General features: G+C 40.5%; 1 protein-coding gene across 7 annotated transcripts in view; it reads right to left on the bottom strand.

Moving 5' to 3' along the window:
- Positions 1 to 18,981, bottom strand: part of OSBPL1A (oxysterol binding protein like 1A) — a 220,197-nt gene that overhangs the window by 82,241 nt on the left and 118,975 nt on the right. For all 7 annotated transcript variants that reach the window (XM_078060491.1, XM_078060494.1, XM_078060493.1 and 4 more), the window contains one exon: positions 11,441 to 11,603. In XM_078060491.1, coding sequence (XP_077916617.1) covers positions 11,441 to 11,603 — 163 coding nt within the window. The remainder of the gene's footprint in view (positions 1 to 11,440; positions 11,604 to 18,981) is intronic.

The raw sequence follows: 18,981 nt of genomic DNA, 5'->3' as shown, positions 1-18,981 counted from the left end.
ACCATCAAAAAATTGGTAGAACTGATTCATGAATTCAGCAAAGTCACAGGATATAAAATCAATGTACAGAAATCTGTTGCATTTCTATATACCAATAATGAAGCAGCGGAAAGAGAAATCAAGGAATCAATCCCATTTACAACTGCACCTAAAACCTTAAGACACCTAGGAATAAAGCTAACCAAAGAGGTAAAAGATCTGTATGCTGAAAACTATAGAGCACTTATGAAAGAAATTGAAGAAGACACAAAGAAATGGAAAAACATTCCATGCCCATGGATTGGAAAAATAGTTAAAATGTCTATGCTACCCAAAGCAATCTACTACACATTCAATGCAATTCCTATCAATATACCATCAGCATTTTTCATAGAGCTGGAACAATCAATCCTAAAATTTGTATGGAACCAGAAAAGACCCTGAATAGTCAAAGTAATGTTGAAAAAGAAAACCAAAGCTGTAGGAATCACTATTTTGGACTTCAAGATGAATTACAAAGCTGTCATCATCAAGACAGTATGGTACTGGCACAAACACAGACAACAGATCAATGGAACAGAATAGAGAATCCAGAAATGGACCCTCAACTCGATGGTCAACTCATCTTTGACAAAGCAGGAAAGAATACCCAATGGAAAAAAGATCGTTTCTTCAACAAATGGTGTTGGGAAAACTGGACAGCCACATGCAGAAGAATGAAACTGGACCACTTTCTTACACCATACAAAAAATAAATTCTAAATAGATTAAAGACCTAAATATGAGACAGCAAACTAACAAAATCCTAGAGGAGAAAACAGGCAACAACCTCTTTGACCTAGGCCACAGCTACTTCTTATAAGACCTGTCTCTGGAGGCAAGGGAAACAAAAGCAAAAATGAACTACTGGGACCTCATCAAAATAAAAAGCTTTTGCACAAAGAAGGAAACAATGAACACAACTAAAAGGCAACCAACGGAATGGGAGAAGATATTTGCAAATGACATATCAGATAAAGGGCTAGTATCCAGAATCTATAAAGAACTTATCAAACTCAACACCCAAAAAATAAATAATCCAGTTAAGAAATGGGCAGAAGACATGAACAGACACTTTTCCAAAGACATACAAATGGCTATCAGATACATGAAAAAATGTTCAACATCCCTCAGCATCAGGGAACTACAAATCAAAACCACAATAAGATATCATCTCACACTGGTCACAATGGCTAAAATTAACAACTCAGGAAACAACAAATGTTGGCAAGGATGTGGAGAAAGGGGACTCCTCTTACACTGTTGGTGGGAATGCAAACTGGTGCAACCACTCTGGAAAACAGAATGGAGGTTCCTCAAAAAGCTAAAAGTAGAGCTACCCTATGACCCAGCAATTGCACTATTAGGTATTTATCCAAAGGATATAAACAGTGATTCAAAGGGGCACATGCACCCCAATGTCCACAACAGCCAAACTATGGAAAGAGCCCAGATGTCCATCGACAGATGAATGGATAAAGAAGATGTGATACATAGACACACACACACACACACACACACACAGGAATATTACTCAGCCATTAAAAGAATGAAATCTTGCCATTTACAACGATGTGGATGGAACTAGAGGGTATTACGCTAAGCGAAATAAGTCAGAGAAAGACAAATACCGTATGATTTCACTCATGTGGAATTTAAGAAACAAAACAGATGAACACAGGGGTAAGGGAGGGAAAAATAAAAGCAGAAAGGGAGGCAAACCATAAGAGACTCTTAAAGATGAGAACAAACTGAGGGTTGCTGGAGGGAAGGGGAGGGGATGGGCTAGATGGGTGATGGGCATTAAGGAGGGCACTTGTGATGAGCACTGGGTGTTGTAAGTGAAAAATCACTAAACTCTACTGAAACCAATACTACACTATATGTTAACTAACTTGAATCTAAAAAAGAAAAGGCCTAAGGGAGAACATGCTTGGCAAGTTGAAGAACCAGCACTGAGGTCAGAGGGACAGAAGTGAGGAGGACAGGGGCAGACTTCGGAATGGTGGCCGAGGGCCAGATCACGTTGGGCTTTGGCTTTTATTCCAGCCAAGAAGCAAAGCCATTGGAGGGTTCTGTGCAGAGAACTGACGTGAACAGATTCATGTTTCAGAATGATCGCTGTGAATGTTGGGTTAAGAACACTTCTGGAGATAAGGCTGCAGGCAGAGAGAGCAGTCAGAAAACCACTGTGACAACCCATGCGAGAGATGGTGGGGGTGCGGATCTGGGTGATAAGAGTCTCATATGGCAAGTGGCCAGATTCTGATTTTTTTTTTTTTAAGGGAGAGCACGGGCCAGGAGGGGAGCAGGAAGGGCAGAGGGAGAGGGAGAGAGAGAATCCACACTCAACGCAGAGCCCGATATGGGGCTCAATCCCACAACCCTGACATCATACCTGAGCCAAAACCAAGAGTCGGGACGCTTCACCGACTGTGCCACCCAGGTGCCCCCTGATGCGTTTTGAAGGTACATCTAATAGAACTCAGTGATGGACTGAAGATGGATGTAATGCACAAAAAGAAAACCGTCTGTGATGGAAAAGTCAAAGGTTGCCAGCCTTGGCCAAAGCCCCTGGAAAGACAGATCTTCCATCTATCAAAATGCAGAAGACTGCAAAAGGGGCAGGCTTTGAGTAGAAAGCAAGAGTTCTCTGCAGGACATTTTAAGACATGTAGGAGCTATCTTAGACATTAAAGTGAATATGCCAAGTAGATAGACAGACATGAGTCTGAAATTCAGGGGGTAGACAAAAGCTGGAGAAACAAAATCATGGATTTATCAGAATACAAACAATATTTAAAGGCACAGGGTTACCATGAGGTCACTTAAGGCAATGTTGCTCAAGCTTTAATGTCTGTATGAATCACCTAGATTTGGAAAACATGCAGATTTTTATTCACTAGGTCTGAACTGAGGCCTTAGGTTCTACATTTCCAACAAGCTCTCAGGTGATGCTGATGCTAACCCTCAGACCACACTTGGGAGTACAAAGGACCTAGGGATAAGTGTGGACAGAAAAGAGGTTCCCTGCCTGCCCCCTGCGATACTCTAATATCAGAAGTTGAAAGGATGCAAAAGGACTGGCAAAGGAAACTGAGAAAGACAATCAAATGTGATATTTTGGAAGCTAAGTAAAGAAAATGTTCTAAGAAGGAGTGTAATCAACAACTTTAAGTGCTGGTGAGAGGTCAAGAAAGAGGAGAACTGAGAAAGAGCCACTGAATTAGACAGCTGAGTGCAGTCCAGTGCAGTGGTGAACTGCTCAAGAGCACTGTGGGCAATGGTGGGAACAAACATAAACGGGGGGTGTTCAAGACATATGGTAAGAAAGGACAGCAATGTGGGATCAAAGGTATTTTTTTTTTTAATTTCACTTATTTATTTGAGAGAGAGAGACAGAGATAGTGACAGATAGAGTGGGAGAGGGGAGGAGAGGGAGAAGCTGACTCCCCGCTGAGCAGGGAGCCCCAAGCAGGACTCGATCTCAGGACCCTGGGATCATGACCTGAGCCGAAGGCAGACGCTTCACCAACTGAGCCACCCAGGCGCCCCAAAGGTATTTTTATAAGATTTAGCATTATAAAGATAAGACAGCTGATGGGAACAAGGAATAACTGATTACCTGGGAAAGAGGAGCTGCAGAGATATCCTTCTATAGGTCCAGTGGGGGGGGACCCAGGCACAAATGGAGGAGGTCGTTTCAGTTAGGGACATAACATCAATGCAAAGCAGAGAAGGCAGAACATGCACACATATGGACACAGCCAAGTGTGTGATGGTTTCGACAGTGCAATCATGAGGAGTTTCTCGGTGACAAACAATGGCCTCAGATAGCACAGGATGGAGAAGAAGGTATGAGAAGTTGTAAGTGACATAAGCATGAAAGCAGTATGTGAAAGCAATGGACCACAGACATGGAGTAGGACTGCTGGACCACCACAGGGCACAACGTGGACTTTAGCGGCCATGGGCTTACAGCCAGACCTGCTGGTGTGGCCCTGGATAGGTCTCCAGCCTCACCTAGTCCCTTGAGGACTGGGGCTAGAAGGGGGAGAGGGATGGTACAGCATTCTGCCAGCTGAGGACAACACAGGCATAGAAAGGCAGGGAACTGATCCCATGTTGCCCCAAGCAAGCTAGGCCTCAAAGGAGGGACATGAGGGCACACGTGGAGTGAACGGTGGTGTAAAGATGGAGATGATGTGGGGTGCCCGGGTGGCTCAGTCAGTTAAGCATCTGCCTTCAGCTCAGGTCATGATCCCAGGGTCCTATGATCGAGCCCTGCATCAGGCTCCCTGCTCAGCAGGGGAGTCTGCTTCTCCCTCTCCCTCCCTCCCTGCTCGTGCGCGTGCTCTCTCTCTCAAATAAGTAAGTAAAATCTTTTTTAAAAAAATGGAGATGATGTGGCGCAGTCAAAACAATGTTGGGATCAAGGTTTCTGAGAGAGTGGGTCCAAAGATGGGAGACAGGTGTCAAACTGTGGGCCATACAAAACAGGATGGTGTTGACGTAGTTCCTGAGAATGGCAAACTTGAAGGTCCCGTGTCGGAGCAAGCAGCTGGGGTGGGCTGGAAGGCCAGATCTTTTATACATTACACCGACACTCTCTCTCCATGCGTTCATCTCTTGGCCTGGCCTGACTGTGAACTCCCCAGACTGAGGCACCGGGTCTTACCTACCTTGGTATCGCTGGGCCTAACAAAGCACGTGGCACACAGGGAGCACTCAGTAGTCGTGTCTGCTGAATGCAATCCTCTCAACGCTAAGGACGGTACAAAACACATGTGGCTTACAATAAATATTTAATGGAGACATCAATTTAGTCAACAACAACATTTCAGAAAAGGAAGATGGGCCCAGAGGTCAAGCCAAAACCGAAAGGATAAATTACATTCAGCAGTGTTTACTGACAACACATAGACAATGTAAGTAAGCTGCTGGATAGTTGTTTAATGCTACAAAAACACAAAACTAGATGAAGAGCCCCTGCCACTCATCGGATTTTCTCCAGAATATTTCTTCATGTTACAAATGGAAGGTGTTTAATAACAGCCATATTCTGTGGTACTCAATTTGCTGTCTATCACGTCAACTAATATGTTTTGTACTGGGCAGTAGAGAAGATACCAAAGTTAATACGACAAGGTCTCTGTCCTTAAGGGAAATATAGTGTTGCTGAGGAGATAAGGAAGGAATGCACAAAATGTTACATAACCAGAAAAAGAGCAAGAACAAGGCAGTATGGCTAATTCTCAGAAAAAGGGGAGGGGGGAATAAGAGAGAAGTGAGTGCTAGGAATACAGAGGTGGGTGGTATTGCCAGGCACTAGACAGGTGCAGACAACAGTAAGGACACACAGAACATGGCCAGATAAGAAACGGGCAGCTACTTCAAAAATAAACTGTAGAAGGAGACAACAGTGACCACCGTGATCAGATCCCGTGTCTTCTAGATGTAAAATGTCAGTGCGGATGGTATCACTTGTTCTCCACTATGACCTCTAGTACTTACTGGGTTAAACTTCACTTGACATAGGTCGTAACTGGTCCTGTGTTACTCCCCTCCAGAAGAAACCAAAATCGTTATATTACCACTTTCCATTTTGAGAGTTTTGACTTAAAAAGACCTGAGCACCACCCTTGCAACTGCTGAGAAATGCTAAAACTGGCTTCAATTTCATGACATAACTATCGGTTTGGCCAGTCTACACTATTGGATTGTATGCATTATTCATGCACATTTTGACAAAAATAGCATTAAGAGGAAAACCTAGCAATAAAGCCTTTCTTGAGCAACTGATCTCAACATATTTCTAAAAAGGAAAGTGAACAGACAGTAAGAAAACCAATATATTTTGAAGTTATAATATCCAAAAAGCAGGAATTTTGGTGAAAACTGCTATCTCCGTCAGAGCAATTCTAAACAATAACAGCCACAAAATTATTTAACTGGTAACAAATGTTTCAAAAATAATTCCTTAGAAGATTATCAGAGATTCACCAAGCCAAGCACCCTGAATTGTCCCTCCCCTTAGCTACTTTTTCATTCCCCCCACCCCGCGCCCCGCTCTCTGTGAGCAGGTCTCATAGCCCCAACCAGATTGTAAAGTCCTCAAGAACAAATTTTATCTTTTAGCACCACCTCACCCCGGTCACTCCCCATCTGCCATCCGTCCTCTCCTACATGGAATCCAGAGTGGAGGGAGCGCACACACTGTATGAGATCAGCAAGCACTACTGATTGTCTTGTGCTTGCACTGAATACCAATATATTTTTAGGGAGGACAGAAATATCAGTGGCATTTGTTCAAAACCTGCGTTCAACATTTAGAGAGGAACTCAGGGATTTAGGAAGATAGGGTAACCAGCACAGTACCATGAAGAGGTGTCAACAAGGGAGCACAAAAGAAGAATTGGTTAATTCTGCCACGGGGAGTCAGCAAAGACTACTCCAGGAAGGAGGTAATTTAGAGGTATTTGAGAGCTCTGGTAGGAGAAGAGGTAGCAATCCAGTAAAAGTGGAACAGAAAGGGTAGGAATATGAAGAAGGACCCACTCTCTTCTTCCCTTAAGTGGTTCTTTCTATTATTTCTATACTTCATTTGCTTGCAGAACAGTTTTTTCCACAGAACCAGTTTTCCTTTAGTTTCTCCTTGTATCTTGTTGCTTCAGTGTGCATGATTGGCTTAGCCCCCAATGTACCAGGAAGTGGTCACTTTATAGTAAGATCAGCAATTTCACTCAACATAACCATTTCATTTCTTTTCTTAAACACACATACATACACTTATACACACACACAAAATTAGATGTTGCTCCTTTTAAATCATGTTACACAACAGAATTCAACCAAATTGTGAATAAGAAATCTATCTGCTTCACGCAATTTTATGAAATCTTTAGTCACTGAGCATACTTGAAAAATAATGTAAAAATGATCAAGTGATCCCATAGCGCTGGAAAAATTAGTCTATACTGTATGCTTGCATCAAGGTTTTGTCTCACCCGCTGTATTAGATTTTCATTGATCCTGCTTAACTGCAAAAACCTAAAGGGACATAAGAGAAAAGTAGCTAAGGGAAAACAGGAAGTCACATGGCCTTTAAGTCTAAACAAATAAAATTATCCTGTTATTTTAAAGGAAGTAACAGACGTTGTAAGCAACTTTAAAAAAGAAGATTAAACACTTAGTCAAAATTTACCAATATTTTAAGAGAAGAATCTTTAAAAGTATTTTTACATCTTTTAAATATTAGCTTGAGTTTATCTTTTCTATGAGTCAGAAATTAAAAATAAGCTGTAAATGAAGTATAGGTTTGCATACGTTTTCTTGGTCTTATTTAACTCCACATCTAGTAGCCTGCTGTCACTATCATGCTTCAGGGCTGGAGGAAGGCTGAGGTGGCTAATGCAGTAAGTGAAGGGAGTAAGGGGACAAGACTGATTTGAGGACACAGACAGAACGTGGATCATGTCAAGAGCCTTGAAGGCCTGTTAAAGAGTCTGATTTTTATTCTCAATGCAATGAGAAGCCACCGCAGGATTTTAGGCATGGGAATGCAATGAGGTGACTGTCTACAAAGTGTCACTGTGGGTGGTGTATACAGAGTGAACTTCAGGAGGGCAAGGCTGGAAGCATGGTAGTTAAGAGGCTGGACATGAGTGAGTATGGCCCACGTGATAATGAGAGCTCAGTGTGCCGGATGTTGTTTTAAGTATAAATATTTATCACTATAAGTTCATGACCCATTTGCAGATGAAGAAATGAGGCACAGAAAAGTGAAGTAACTTTCCAAAGGATATAGGAATTGGTAGAGCCATAATTTATCAACAGCCTCCAGCCCCAGGCACCTACCTTTTAACCCTATAGTAAGAGAACATACATGGCTTTGAGGTATGATTTTAAGATAGAATGGACAAGCTTTGGGCTGGGTTTCACGGATGTGGCACATCAACGTCACAAACTGCTCCTAGGTTTCTGGCTTTAGAAGAGGAAGGAGGTGCCATTTACTAAAATGAGGCAAACTCCAGGAGGAAGAGGAGGAGGAGGATCTAGGAGAAAGATCAAAAATTCATTTATTTATCCAGCTGATAGCTGAGTATGTAAGTCTCTAATAAGAGGTCAGGGTTAGAGATGTAAATTTGGGAACTGTGGTGGTCAGACTAATAGTCCCCCAAACATGTCCATGTCCTAACCTCCAGAACCCTGTGGATATATTACCTGACATGATAAGAGGACTCTGCAGATGTGACTGAATTAAGGACCTTACGATGTGGAGGTTACCCTGGATTACCTGGGTGGGCCCCCTGTAATCCCTAAGGTCCTTGAGAAAAAGTGAGGGAGAAAAGTCAGAGTCAGAGAGAGCGAGCCTGGAAGATGTCACACTGCCAGCTTTGAGGATGGAGGATGGGGCCTCAAGTCAATAGATGCAGGTAGTCTCCAGAAACTAAAAAAGGAAAGGAAATAGATTCTCTCCCAGAGCCTTCAGAAGAAACACAGCTCTAACCAAGACCTTGACTTTAGGACTTCTGACCTCCAGGACTGTAAGAAAACAAATCTGCACTGTTCAAGCACATTCATGGTAATTTGCTATAGCAGCAACAGGAAATTAGTACAGGAATTTTAAGTTAGTATTTAAAATGATGTGGTATTGAAAGGGAAGGTGGAAGAACAAGAACCAAACAGAAGTTCTTGAGAGGGTACAAGGAGATGGGTACATGAACAAATGAGGAGGGGATGGCTTTCACTAAGGAAGGACATTTCTTCTTTTGTGACAGAAAGGAAGAAGGAAGCAGGAAGGGAGGTTGATGTGCAAAGATTGTAGTGAGAAGATGAAGTCATTCCTAAATGATGGCTTTTATGATCTTAATGAATTATATGGCTAGGTCATTAGCAGCCCAAGGCTTGAACCCGGGGCATCGGACTCTTAACTTTAATGAAGTTATACACTTCATCAAATGATTTTCAAGATTTCTAGTAGGAAATAGTAGGAGTGGCCACAGAAAGGGAACTCTGTGCAGGCAAATACAACACAACTCAGGTGAGTCATTCAGGGCAGGAAGGAGCGAAGGCATGGCACCTGTCCCTCTCCTTCATTTCTGCAACCATGGTAGAACATGCTGATTGACCTAGACACTTGCACTCAGCCTCAGGATCCTTCTCAACACAGCAAACCATAAAGCAGCAAGTACTGCAAACCAATCTGAATTGGCACTTGAGCTGTGATGTATTTGCCAGTCCTCACCTGGGGACTACAGTTCTTTTTATCTTTTCCTCCCAGAGGAGATGATTTTGGAGAGTGTTTTGAGTGCTAAAATATGACTGAGAAGCAGAAAGAGGACAGTAGCTGCTAAATGTCTATCAAGAAGAGAATGATCAAGAAAACAGTGGTGAATCATATCCCGGACTTTTACACAACCTTTAAAAAGAATGAGCACAAACAATGAATCATGGAACACTACATCAAAAACTAATGATGTAATGTATGGTAATTAACATAATAAAGTAAAAAAATTTAAAAAAAATTTGTTTTTTAAATAAAATAAATTTAAAAAATGAGTTAGAGTTGTACTACTGATGGGAAAGATTTCCAAGTTACGCTGTTACATGAAAATGCAGATCCGGAACAACCATACAGCTACTTCCACTCCTGACTCACAACAAAACAAAGCTGTACAAACACGTACACATATACAGGGGACTGCTTTAAAAAGGCCTGGAAGAGAATGGATCAGGCTGTCACTAAGAACTTCCAAGGAAGAGTGCATAATTAGGATAAGGGATGAATGGAAAACTTCACTGGGTAATGCACTTATTTTCACACTGAATTATTTATAACAATTTTTCTTAATGAACATTAAATTTGTTTTTTGTTTTTTTTTTAAAAAAAGAACACAAAAGTTGAGCTGAAGTGTCTGGGCTCTTTTATATTCAGACCTCTTTGCATTTAATCCTATGATCCCTCTAGTGACCTTCCTTTTTGGATGCCCCAAACGGAAGGAATACAGAAGATAACACTACTGGATTTGGCACAGGGTAGGTGTGAAAACATGTTTGCAGCCTCCAGTGTCATTCCCCCTCCCCTCCCACCTCCCTCACTCATGTTAAATACTTCCTTTGCCCTGTCAATCATCCCACTGCTTTCAAATCCTAGCTTCACTTTCTCTTCCCAGTGAGTCACTCTTTCACAAATGCCTATCTTTTCTCTATTCCAAAATTTGGCTATTAAAATTACTTTTCCCATTCTTTTGATTATATCATACTTCCCACAATAAAGGTCCTATTAGCTCTGTTTATCTCATGTAATGAATCTCTTCTCCAAAAGCCCACCAAACAATCATTTTCCCTGTCTTAGATGATCACACTGTTTTAATTTCCTCAACCCGATCTTCTTTAGTTCTCATTTCTATTACCTCTCACTGTGCTTCCTTTAATCTCCTACTTTGAATGTGATCCTTTCACTCCCTATCCACCGGGGTCTCCTGCCTCCATGGTCAAGTTCTACAAGACCAGTAATTGCGTACATCCATCTATTCTGTAAGAACTTGATTTCCTCACATAAGAGAGTTGTTCTCAGCCTCACTCATCTCCAGCCACTCCCCCCACCCACACCTACCTCAAAAACTCTGAAATAAATTTTTCAAAGGTCAAAACTACTTAGTGGGCCATCCCCTTCCAAGTCATTTAGCTCCCCCACATATGTCTATTTTTGGAGCACCTAGTACGCATCAGGCCCAGTCCTAAACACAGTTTAAGCATAGGAACTCATTTAATCCTGACTCAGCCTGTTGAAATGGATATACTTATCCCCATTTTAAATATGTGTCAACACAGAACCCGAGAGGTCACAGAACTTGTCCAAGGTCACACAGCCAGCTAATGTCAGAGGCAGGATTCCAATTTAGACAATGGAGTCCATGCTTATCAGTTTGTCAGTTTTTTGGCATGTATTTCTGAGGCAACATTAAGCACTTTTCTCTGCCATACTGTGGTCTCACCTCTACTTTGGCACTCAGCATACTGTACTGTAACCACATGTTACTCATCTGTATCCTGTGAGGATACAGAGTACTCTCTGATGACAGAAACTGTCCCTTTCTCTATCCTTAGACATGTAATAGCACCCGGAACTAGGAGGTATTTAATGGTCACTGAATAAAGGCAAAAAATCAAATTCATGAGTTTTAACAGCACTCCCCCTCTAGCCTAGCATACACCGTCAACGCAGGCAGACCCATTTTCAACTCTCAGGCTCCTGCCTCAAGAACACAACATGAAAGACAGATCGTTTGGGAGCGGTAGTGCTACCTCAGCTGCTCGGTCCAGGACACTGCAGGTGACATCTACTCTCAGCAGACATTTAGGTGGTGGGCTTCAATTCAATTCACCAACGACACAGAAGGCAGGATGCTAGAGTTACCTGATAGCGCATCATAGAACTCGTCCTCACTGAGGATGCTGCGAGGCGGTGAGCCTTCAGCCAGAGACCGTTCTAATTCATGATGCTCGGTGGCCAGAGTCTCCAGTGCTTCTGACAAAATTTTGTTTTTTTCTTGCTCCTGCTCCAATTTAAAATTCCTCACCTAGAACAAAACAGATATACAAGAAAAGACTTCAGAGTGACAGGAGCCACAGACTTACGCATGAAGGATATAAAATTTATTTGCTTTTGATCCAGTTCAAACGCAACATCAGAAATGAAAACAGTTGTGTTATATACACGCATGTATGAATGAGCACACTTACTAAGCCAATTCTGTTCTTCCCGTGGGGTCTTTTCTTACAACAGCCCTAGCTAATGAAAACAGATTAAGACTAGCAAATTTGGCTCAAAGGATTAACAGGAGCCAATTCAGAAATCAGATAAAATTTTTTAAAAACACAGAGTATCTCTCTCAACATTAATCATGAGATTAAGTTAGTTTTTGAACAAAATAATTAAAACCATTCTGAGTATTAAAATGTGTACCACATCAAAGTGTTAAGATATAAATGGGCCACCTGGGTGGCTCAGTCGGTTAAGTATCCAACTCTTCTGATTTTGGCTCAGGTCATGATCGCAGGGTGGTGAGATCAAGCCCCGAGTTGGGCTCGCACTCAGCGGGGAGTCTGCTCAAGATTCTCTCCCCTCCTCTGTGCCGCCCACCCTGCTCGCACTCTCCCTTATTAAAAAAAAAAAAATTTTTAAAGCCTAAGATATAATCCTCTAGTTTACTTCCAAAATAGCTGATACGTGAAAGGAAACGAGAGGCCAGGCAATGACATTTTGACTTCAATTTTTCAATTCCATATTTTGGTTACGGTTCCATATTTTACCTTGAATTTAGTACACTAGCAACAACAACAAAAAGAGATTATAAACAAGGCAAAGACTGGTTTCATTTTTCATCTTTTAATGAAATGATCTACTCATCCTACCTAATTCAAGAGCATCTCAAACTTTGCAGTTAACGAACACCTCCTGAAATTTAAGCAAGCTGACCCTCCCTCCTACAAAATAGCAGGTGCTAGATTTGGTGCGAACAGTTTCACCTGTCTTGGTGTAAGAACTCTAGGAATCACAACTTTTCTGTAATCTCCCTCAACTTCCAGAAAAGAGATCTACCATTACCCACTGTGCAATCTCAGAAGTCTCGCGTTCTTCAGCTGCCTCACTTAAAAATTAGATTATTAGACAAAGGTGGAATCCTCTACCAGTAGTCTTCAACTTTTTTTTTTAACTTTAGCGAAGCAGACTCTTTCTCAAAAATAACCCCAACACATGAAACAGATGTTTTAGAAAGCTGCGCTGGCTAACACTGGTACAATCAGGAGCACTATGGCTTTCTCTCCCCTCCATCCGAAGTGGGGACTGTTCCAACAGTTTGAAAAACTCTGGATATGGGGACTCCACAACCTCCTCCAGGTGGAAGTTCTGATGGGTCCTGGAAGCCGCAGAACTCAGCTGCTCTCTAAATTAGTTTCTCTGCTGAATCTCACCCTTTCACCTCCTGACACTCCCTGGCACCTTCTCCTCCCTGTAGTTCTGACTCCAGAGTCCTTTGTGGCCCTGAGTTGCTGAGAGCCGCACACCAGGTTCAACACTGAGAGTCCTGGACAGAACTTAAAAATAAAGCTTTAATAAAATGCTACATTCATAAAAGAGAGTGGAACATTTATTATCTTGGGAATAGTTCCAGTCCTCAGGCACCTTAGCGTTTATGATTACAGCAATGAGATTATCACTAGAGCTGTGATCACGAAATAAGAATAGCAATGAATGGTTCCATACAAATTTTAGGACTGTTTGTTCCAGCACTTTGAAAAATGTCATTGGAATTTTGATCGGGATGGCACTGAAGGTATAGACTGCACTACTGGGTATTTACCCCAAAGACACAGATGTAGTGAAAAGAAGGGCCATATGCACCCCAATGTTCATAGCAGCAATGTCTACAATAGCCAAACTGTGGAAAGAGCCGAGATGCCCTTCAACAGATGAATGGATAAAGAAGATGTGGTCCATATATACAATGGAATATTACTCAGCCATCAGAAAGGATGAATACCCAACTTTTACATCAACATGGATGGGACTGGAGGAGATTATGCTAAGTGAAATAAATCAAGCAGAGAAAGTCAATTATCATTATGGTTTCACTTATTTGTGGAACATAAGGAATAGCATGGAGGACACTAGGAGAAGGAAGGGAAAAATGGGGGGGGGGATTGGAGGGAGAGATGAACCATGAGAGATTATGGACTCTGAGAAACAAACAGGGTTTTAGAGGGGAGGGGGGGGGTTGGTTAGCCCGGTGACGGGTATTAAGGAGGGCACATACTGCTTGGAGCACTGGGTGTTATATGAAAACAATGGATCGTGGATCACCACATCAAAAACCAATGATGTATTTTATGGTGACTAACATAACAAAACGAAAAAAAAAAAAAAACAAAAGAATAGCAATGAATGGTAAATCAGCAAAGACATGCAAAACTGAAAAAAAAATACATAATTACAGTTTTTAAGAAATTGCAAAATACTTGTAAATATTCCTATAATCTATATTTTATTTCCAGAGGAGGGAGTACTCTTATTATGGCTGGAGTCAACTAAAAAAAACAAAACAAAACCCAAATTGTTCTCCATCTCATGGGGAAGACAACTTTGAGCACAATGTCCAAAACAATCCTTTCTTCAAATGGGAAAGATCTTTACAGCACGGTTATATATGTAGATTCCAAAAATACCACTGCAGGAGGATCCAAGCTCCTTCACCCCTGCCCATCTGCTCCCTTTAGCATTATCTTTACAGCTTTTCAAATATCAAAATGCAAATGCACTGTTGATACTGAACCTTTCAATATATGAATCAACTAAATTAACCCTTCTAGTTCACAAATACATTAGTTTTATACCTACATTCATCTAGATTTTAGAATAGTGGCAAAATAAATGATCAAGGCCCCCAAATACCATGTTCCCTCTACAAAATCTTATTCAAAATCCAATTTATCCTCTATCCATCTCAAATAAGCACCACTTCATTTCTGCTACTTTGGACATATATTCTTACTTGTTCTTAAGAGGAGTGAAAGGGGTGGGAAGCAGAAGCAGGAGAAGAGGCTCTCACCACTATTCTAGCTCTTACCTTGTTTTTATCTCATTGACCTGACTGCACTTGTCCTTGTTTCAAGCATAACAGGATCTTCTGCACTGAAGATCCCTTCCTCTAAAATTACACATAAAATGGCAATTTCTTTCATCATGTACAGTGATGTATCTGAGAATAGGTATATACATCACAGAAACTACAGTAAAGAGCTCTTTATTGCTTTAGAGAAGCATCTAAGAACATACTTAACTGCCATTGATACCTTTTAGCCATTTAGAAAGATCACTGGAACAATGTTATTCCAAATCCTCTACAATCTCAGTATTTCAGAAACACCACAGGACACCCTGGCATTTAAAAATTAGTGCAGAAGCCCAACATATGTGTTTATAATTACAGTAGAACATTTCTAGAATACGGGTGACATTTTTCAAATTAAATATAAAATTCAAATATAAAATTTATACCCTCAGCCCTATAACTTTCCCATAACAAAAATTAACATATAACAAAGTGAACATAAATGTCAAACTTACTAGGAATAATTTAAGGACTGAACCATCACACTCTTAATAATAAACATATACATGCTCCACATCTGCACCACTTTAGACTCATGCATATACAAGCCTTTCCACTAGTCTTCTCAAACCACAGCAACATCATCATCTTACATCTTATTCCATTTCATGCTGGCAGGTGGAAATTCACAATGAACACTTCCAAAGTGTTCTTCACACAGTGAGCAGATGCCGGCTAAAGAATCAAGAGTTTTAAAAACAGTTACATGCTAGTCCGTGCACACACATTTTATCTACTCTCATTCTATAAAGTACCCTGCTATTTCCCCATGTTCCACAGAGGTTAAGTCGGGCAGAGACAATAATTAAATCTGGCAAAAACACACTACTAGGTGGGGAGCAGGTGATGAGTATTCACAGAATATTGTGTCCAATTATCCAATTACAGGTTAGGTGAGATTCTGGTCTTGATCAATCTAGTAAAGCTCTTTCAACTGGCCACACTCCCATCAGCTAAATAGCATTAGCCTTACTCCTTGTTATTGGATGCATGGCTACAATAACACAGAATATATTGGCTTAACAGTGAAATACTAGACCTTGAATTTAAAACCTCTAATTTCATCTCTCAGGTAAGGAATTACATTGACAATTATTTTTGTGCCTACAGGACCAACACTATACTGACTTCAAAACTTTTTAAGAGATATGTGCTTTAGATGACTCCCTGCTATGGCCACATAACTGTTAAAGTGGGTCTGGTCCTTTATGGTTGGTAAGGGCTCTTCTGCTCCTAGAAGACCACCTAACTGTTTTGGTGTACGAGGATGGAGCTCTCATGTGAATGACCGTCAGAGTTACTTCTAAATCCACAGCCAGGCTGAATCACACCCTCACCTCCAGGATCCAGGAAAATTAAGGTTTGATCCCATGTCTGAGGCACAATCAAGTGTAATAATATATATCCTCACGACCAGAGTATATATTTACTTTTATAGATTTACAAAGCATCTTTACACATTTTCAAGTTTTCACGGATTCTAATGCCCTTCTATGCTATCCCATAATGGCCTTTACAAGTGTAATGCATTTCCTTATGTTCCTGAAGACCTTTTCTTCAGTCCTTTTTACTACTAAAAAAAGACACTTCTTCAAAAACAACTATGCCTCCGTGACCAAAGCAGATCTGTCTGATAGACTATGGAGATGGAGGCAGGATGTGCAAGGCAGTTGTAGTGGGGGAAGAAGGACTGTATAAAGCTTGCAGATGGCCTTAAGAACTCTGGCTTTGATTCTGAGGGGAAACTGGTGGAGGGCTCTGTACAGAGGAGTAAAGTCATCTGATTTACATCTGAATATGATCTCTATGGCTGACCTGTGGAGAACCAGGGGGAGGTCAAGAGTAGAATCAACAAGATCCTTTCAGAGGCTGCTGCAACCATCCAGGTAAGAGATGAGTAAGAACAATGAAGGTGTTCCTAAGTAGTGAGATCCTGAATTGTCTTTGTAGGAAGGCCTAAATGATTTGCTGACAGACTGCCTATGTATGGGATAGTGTAAAAAAAAAAAAAAAAAAAAAAAAAATCAAGGATGATTTCATAGTTTTGGCCTAAGAACTAAAGATAGAGCCACTGTTACCTAAAACGGGAAAGACTGCAGAAGGAACAGGGACAATCAGGAACTCCGTTTCGTATATGTTAAGTGTGAAATGCTATCAGACATCCAAGTGTAGGTGTCAAGCAGACAGGTATCAAATCAGGTGTTCAAGGAAGAGGTCTAGGCTGGAGATAGAATTCTGGGAGTCATCTGTAAATATATTACAAGCTGTAAGAGTAGAAAGAATCATTAAGGGAGAAAGTGAGGTGTAAACAGGAAGAAATCCAAAGACATACCATCTTCTGACTGGAGATGTGAAAGAACCAGCACAAGGAAACAAAGAGAGGAAGAGAGACAGAAGGAAAACCAGGAGTGTGTGGTGTCCTGTAAGCCACATGTTTCTATACTGATCAAAGATTCAATAGAGAGGCGATTAATGATGTGGAGAGAGAGAGGAGAGAATTGCTGGAATGATGCTCTGGAGTTTGTGAAAAAGGATGGGATCTAATCCACAAGTGTACAGTTGGCCTTTGTCAGGGCACAGAAAGTTCATCCTCAGTTGCAAGAGAAACGTAGATGTGCACAATTTAGATGGGTAGGTATGGGTAATAAAGTTTTCTCCTAACTACTTTTGTCTCAACATGCATATGCGAAATATAGAGAATAAGAAACAAAGAGGTCATCAATTTACAGATCCCAGCATGTGATGTAGTAAAAAGCCTCTAGTCTCTCAACATTATAGACAACATAGAAGAGTCTGTCCTGAGATTAAAAATGAGATCATTTCCAAGCCTTCCAAAGCCTCATTTGCACTAACCTGGTCAACCCAAAACAGGGCAGCTGTTCATTTTCCTGTTGCTTACAGTCAATGGTCACTGGCTCTTGGCACCATTAAAAAAAGGTCCTTTTCTTACTGGCATTGCCATCTTCCTCAACCTGGCTCAAGACAAGACAAAAGGAAATCCCACTGGGAATTACCTCTGTGCCTCTCTGCCCTTGAGAAAGAAGATGAGGGCCTGTATTTGGTTGTCGACTTACTGACATATTCTAAGTAAAATGACCTCAATGGAGCTTGTTAAACTGCTAATAGTTTCTGCTAATAATCTGTTAAAGTCAATTACTTCCAAATATCTTTTCAGACATTTAAATCAAGGAGGAATTTGGGGGTAACTGGCTATTCCTATGTGTAGGACAGAGCCCAATAAATAGGCACTGAAGAAATATTTGGTAAATAAATGGGAGGTTTTTAAAAGCAAGGTGGTAACAATCCTTGGAAGAATATAAACTCAGAATATTTAATATTTATTTTTGTCAGACTGATTTAAAAATAATATCCCAGAGAAATAAAATCAATGAGACTAGTAATATATAATGTAATATAAATGTAGAACTATTTACCTTCCACCGTATACTACCAACAGTAGATTCAATACATATTTACTCCACTGCCTTGTTCAGTGGTTCTGGCATTTAAAATAATTTGGTACAAGTAAGAGCTCATAAATAATTTTCTCTTCCAATTGCAAAGTTGAATCATTTGACGATGATTATAACACTTACATAAGGTACATCTAAAGTTTCCACAAGTATGTTTATTTTATATTCCAGAAGTAGCACTTATAGGATTATATTCCTAAAAGCACTATGCACATTTCAATGCATAATTTCCAACATATATTCTACTTTATAGTATAATGTACTAAAAGTTTCAAAAAGTTTTCATGTATCATCATGTGTACAAAAAATGCTAAATTGACACATGTAATGGCATATATTAAACACTTTAAACAACTTTCAGTGTAATGTCATAAATTGGTGCTGGCTAGATAAAAATGGTAAAGTTCTAAAGCAGCCTATTTAATAAAGATTCTGAAATTTTTTTAAGTATTTTTTTAATGTCTTTTTAACTCTCCATCAAAATATCTGTTGATAACTGAATTCCCTACTGTTCAGAATGGTTCCTGGAGCATGCTTAAAAATAAGTATTGAAACAATATTTTTAAATGAATAAACATTAAGTTACATAAGTAACAAGAGAAGTAGAGAGGGGCACTGAAGCAATGCAAAATAATTTTTTTGACTGACGATGAAGATGTGTTCAGACATTCAAAATCTGAAAGAAGCCATCATCAGCAGGCCTACACTATGAAAAAAAACTTAAGTCCTTCAAGCAAAAGAAAAATGATACCAGATGGAAATATTCATCTATACAAAGGAACGAAGAACACCAGAAATGGTAAACATGTGGC

The sequence above is a fragment of the Halichoerus grypus genome, chromosome 13 (genome assembly GCF_964656455.1).
Source record: "Halichoerus grypus chromosome 13, mHalGry1.hap1.1, whole genome shotgun sequence".
Classification (NCBI taxonomy): Eukaryota; Metazoa; Chordata; class Mammalia; order Carnivora; family Phocidae; genus Halichoerus; species Halichoerus grypus.
The sequence above is the reverse complement of the archived record's forward strand: the minus strand, read 5'-3'. Positions and strand labels throughout refer to the sequence as shown.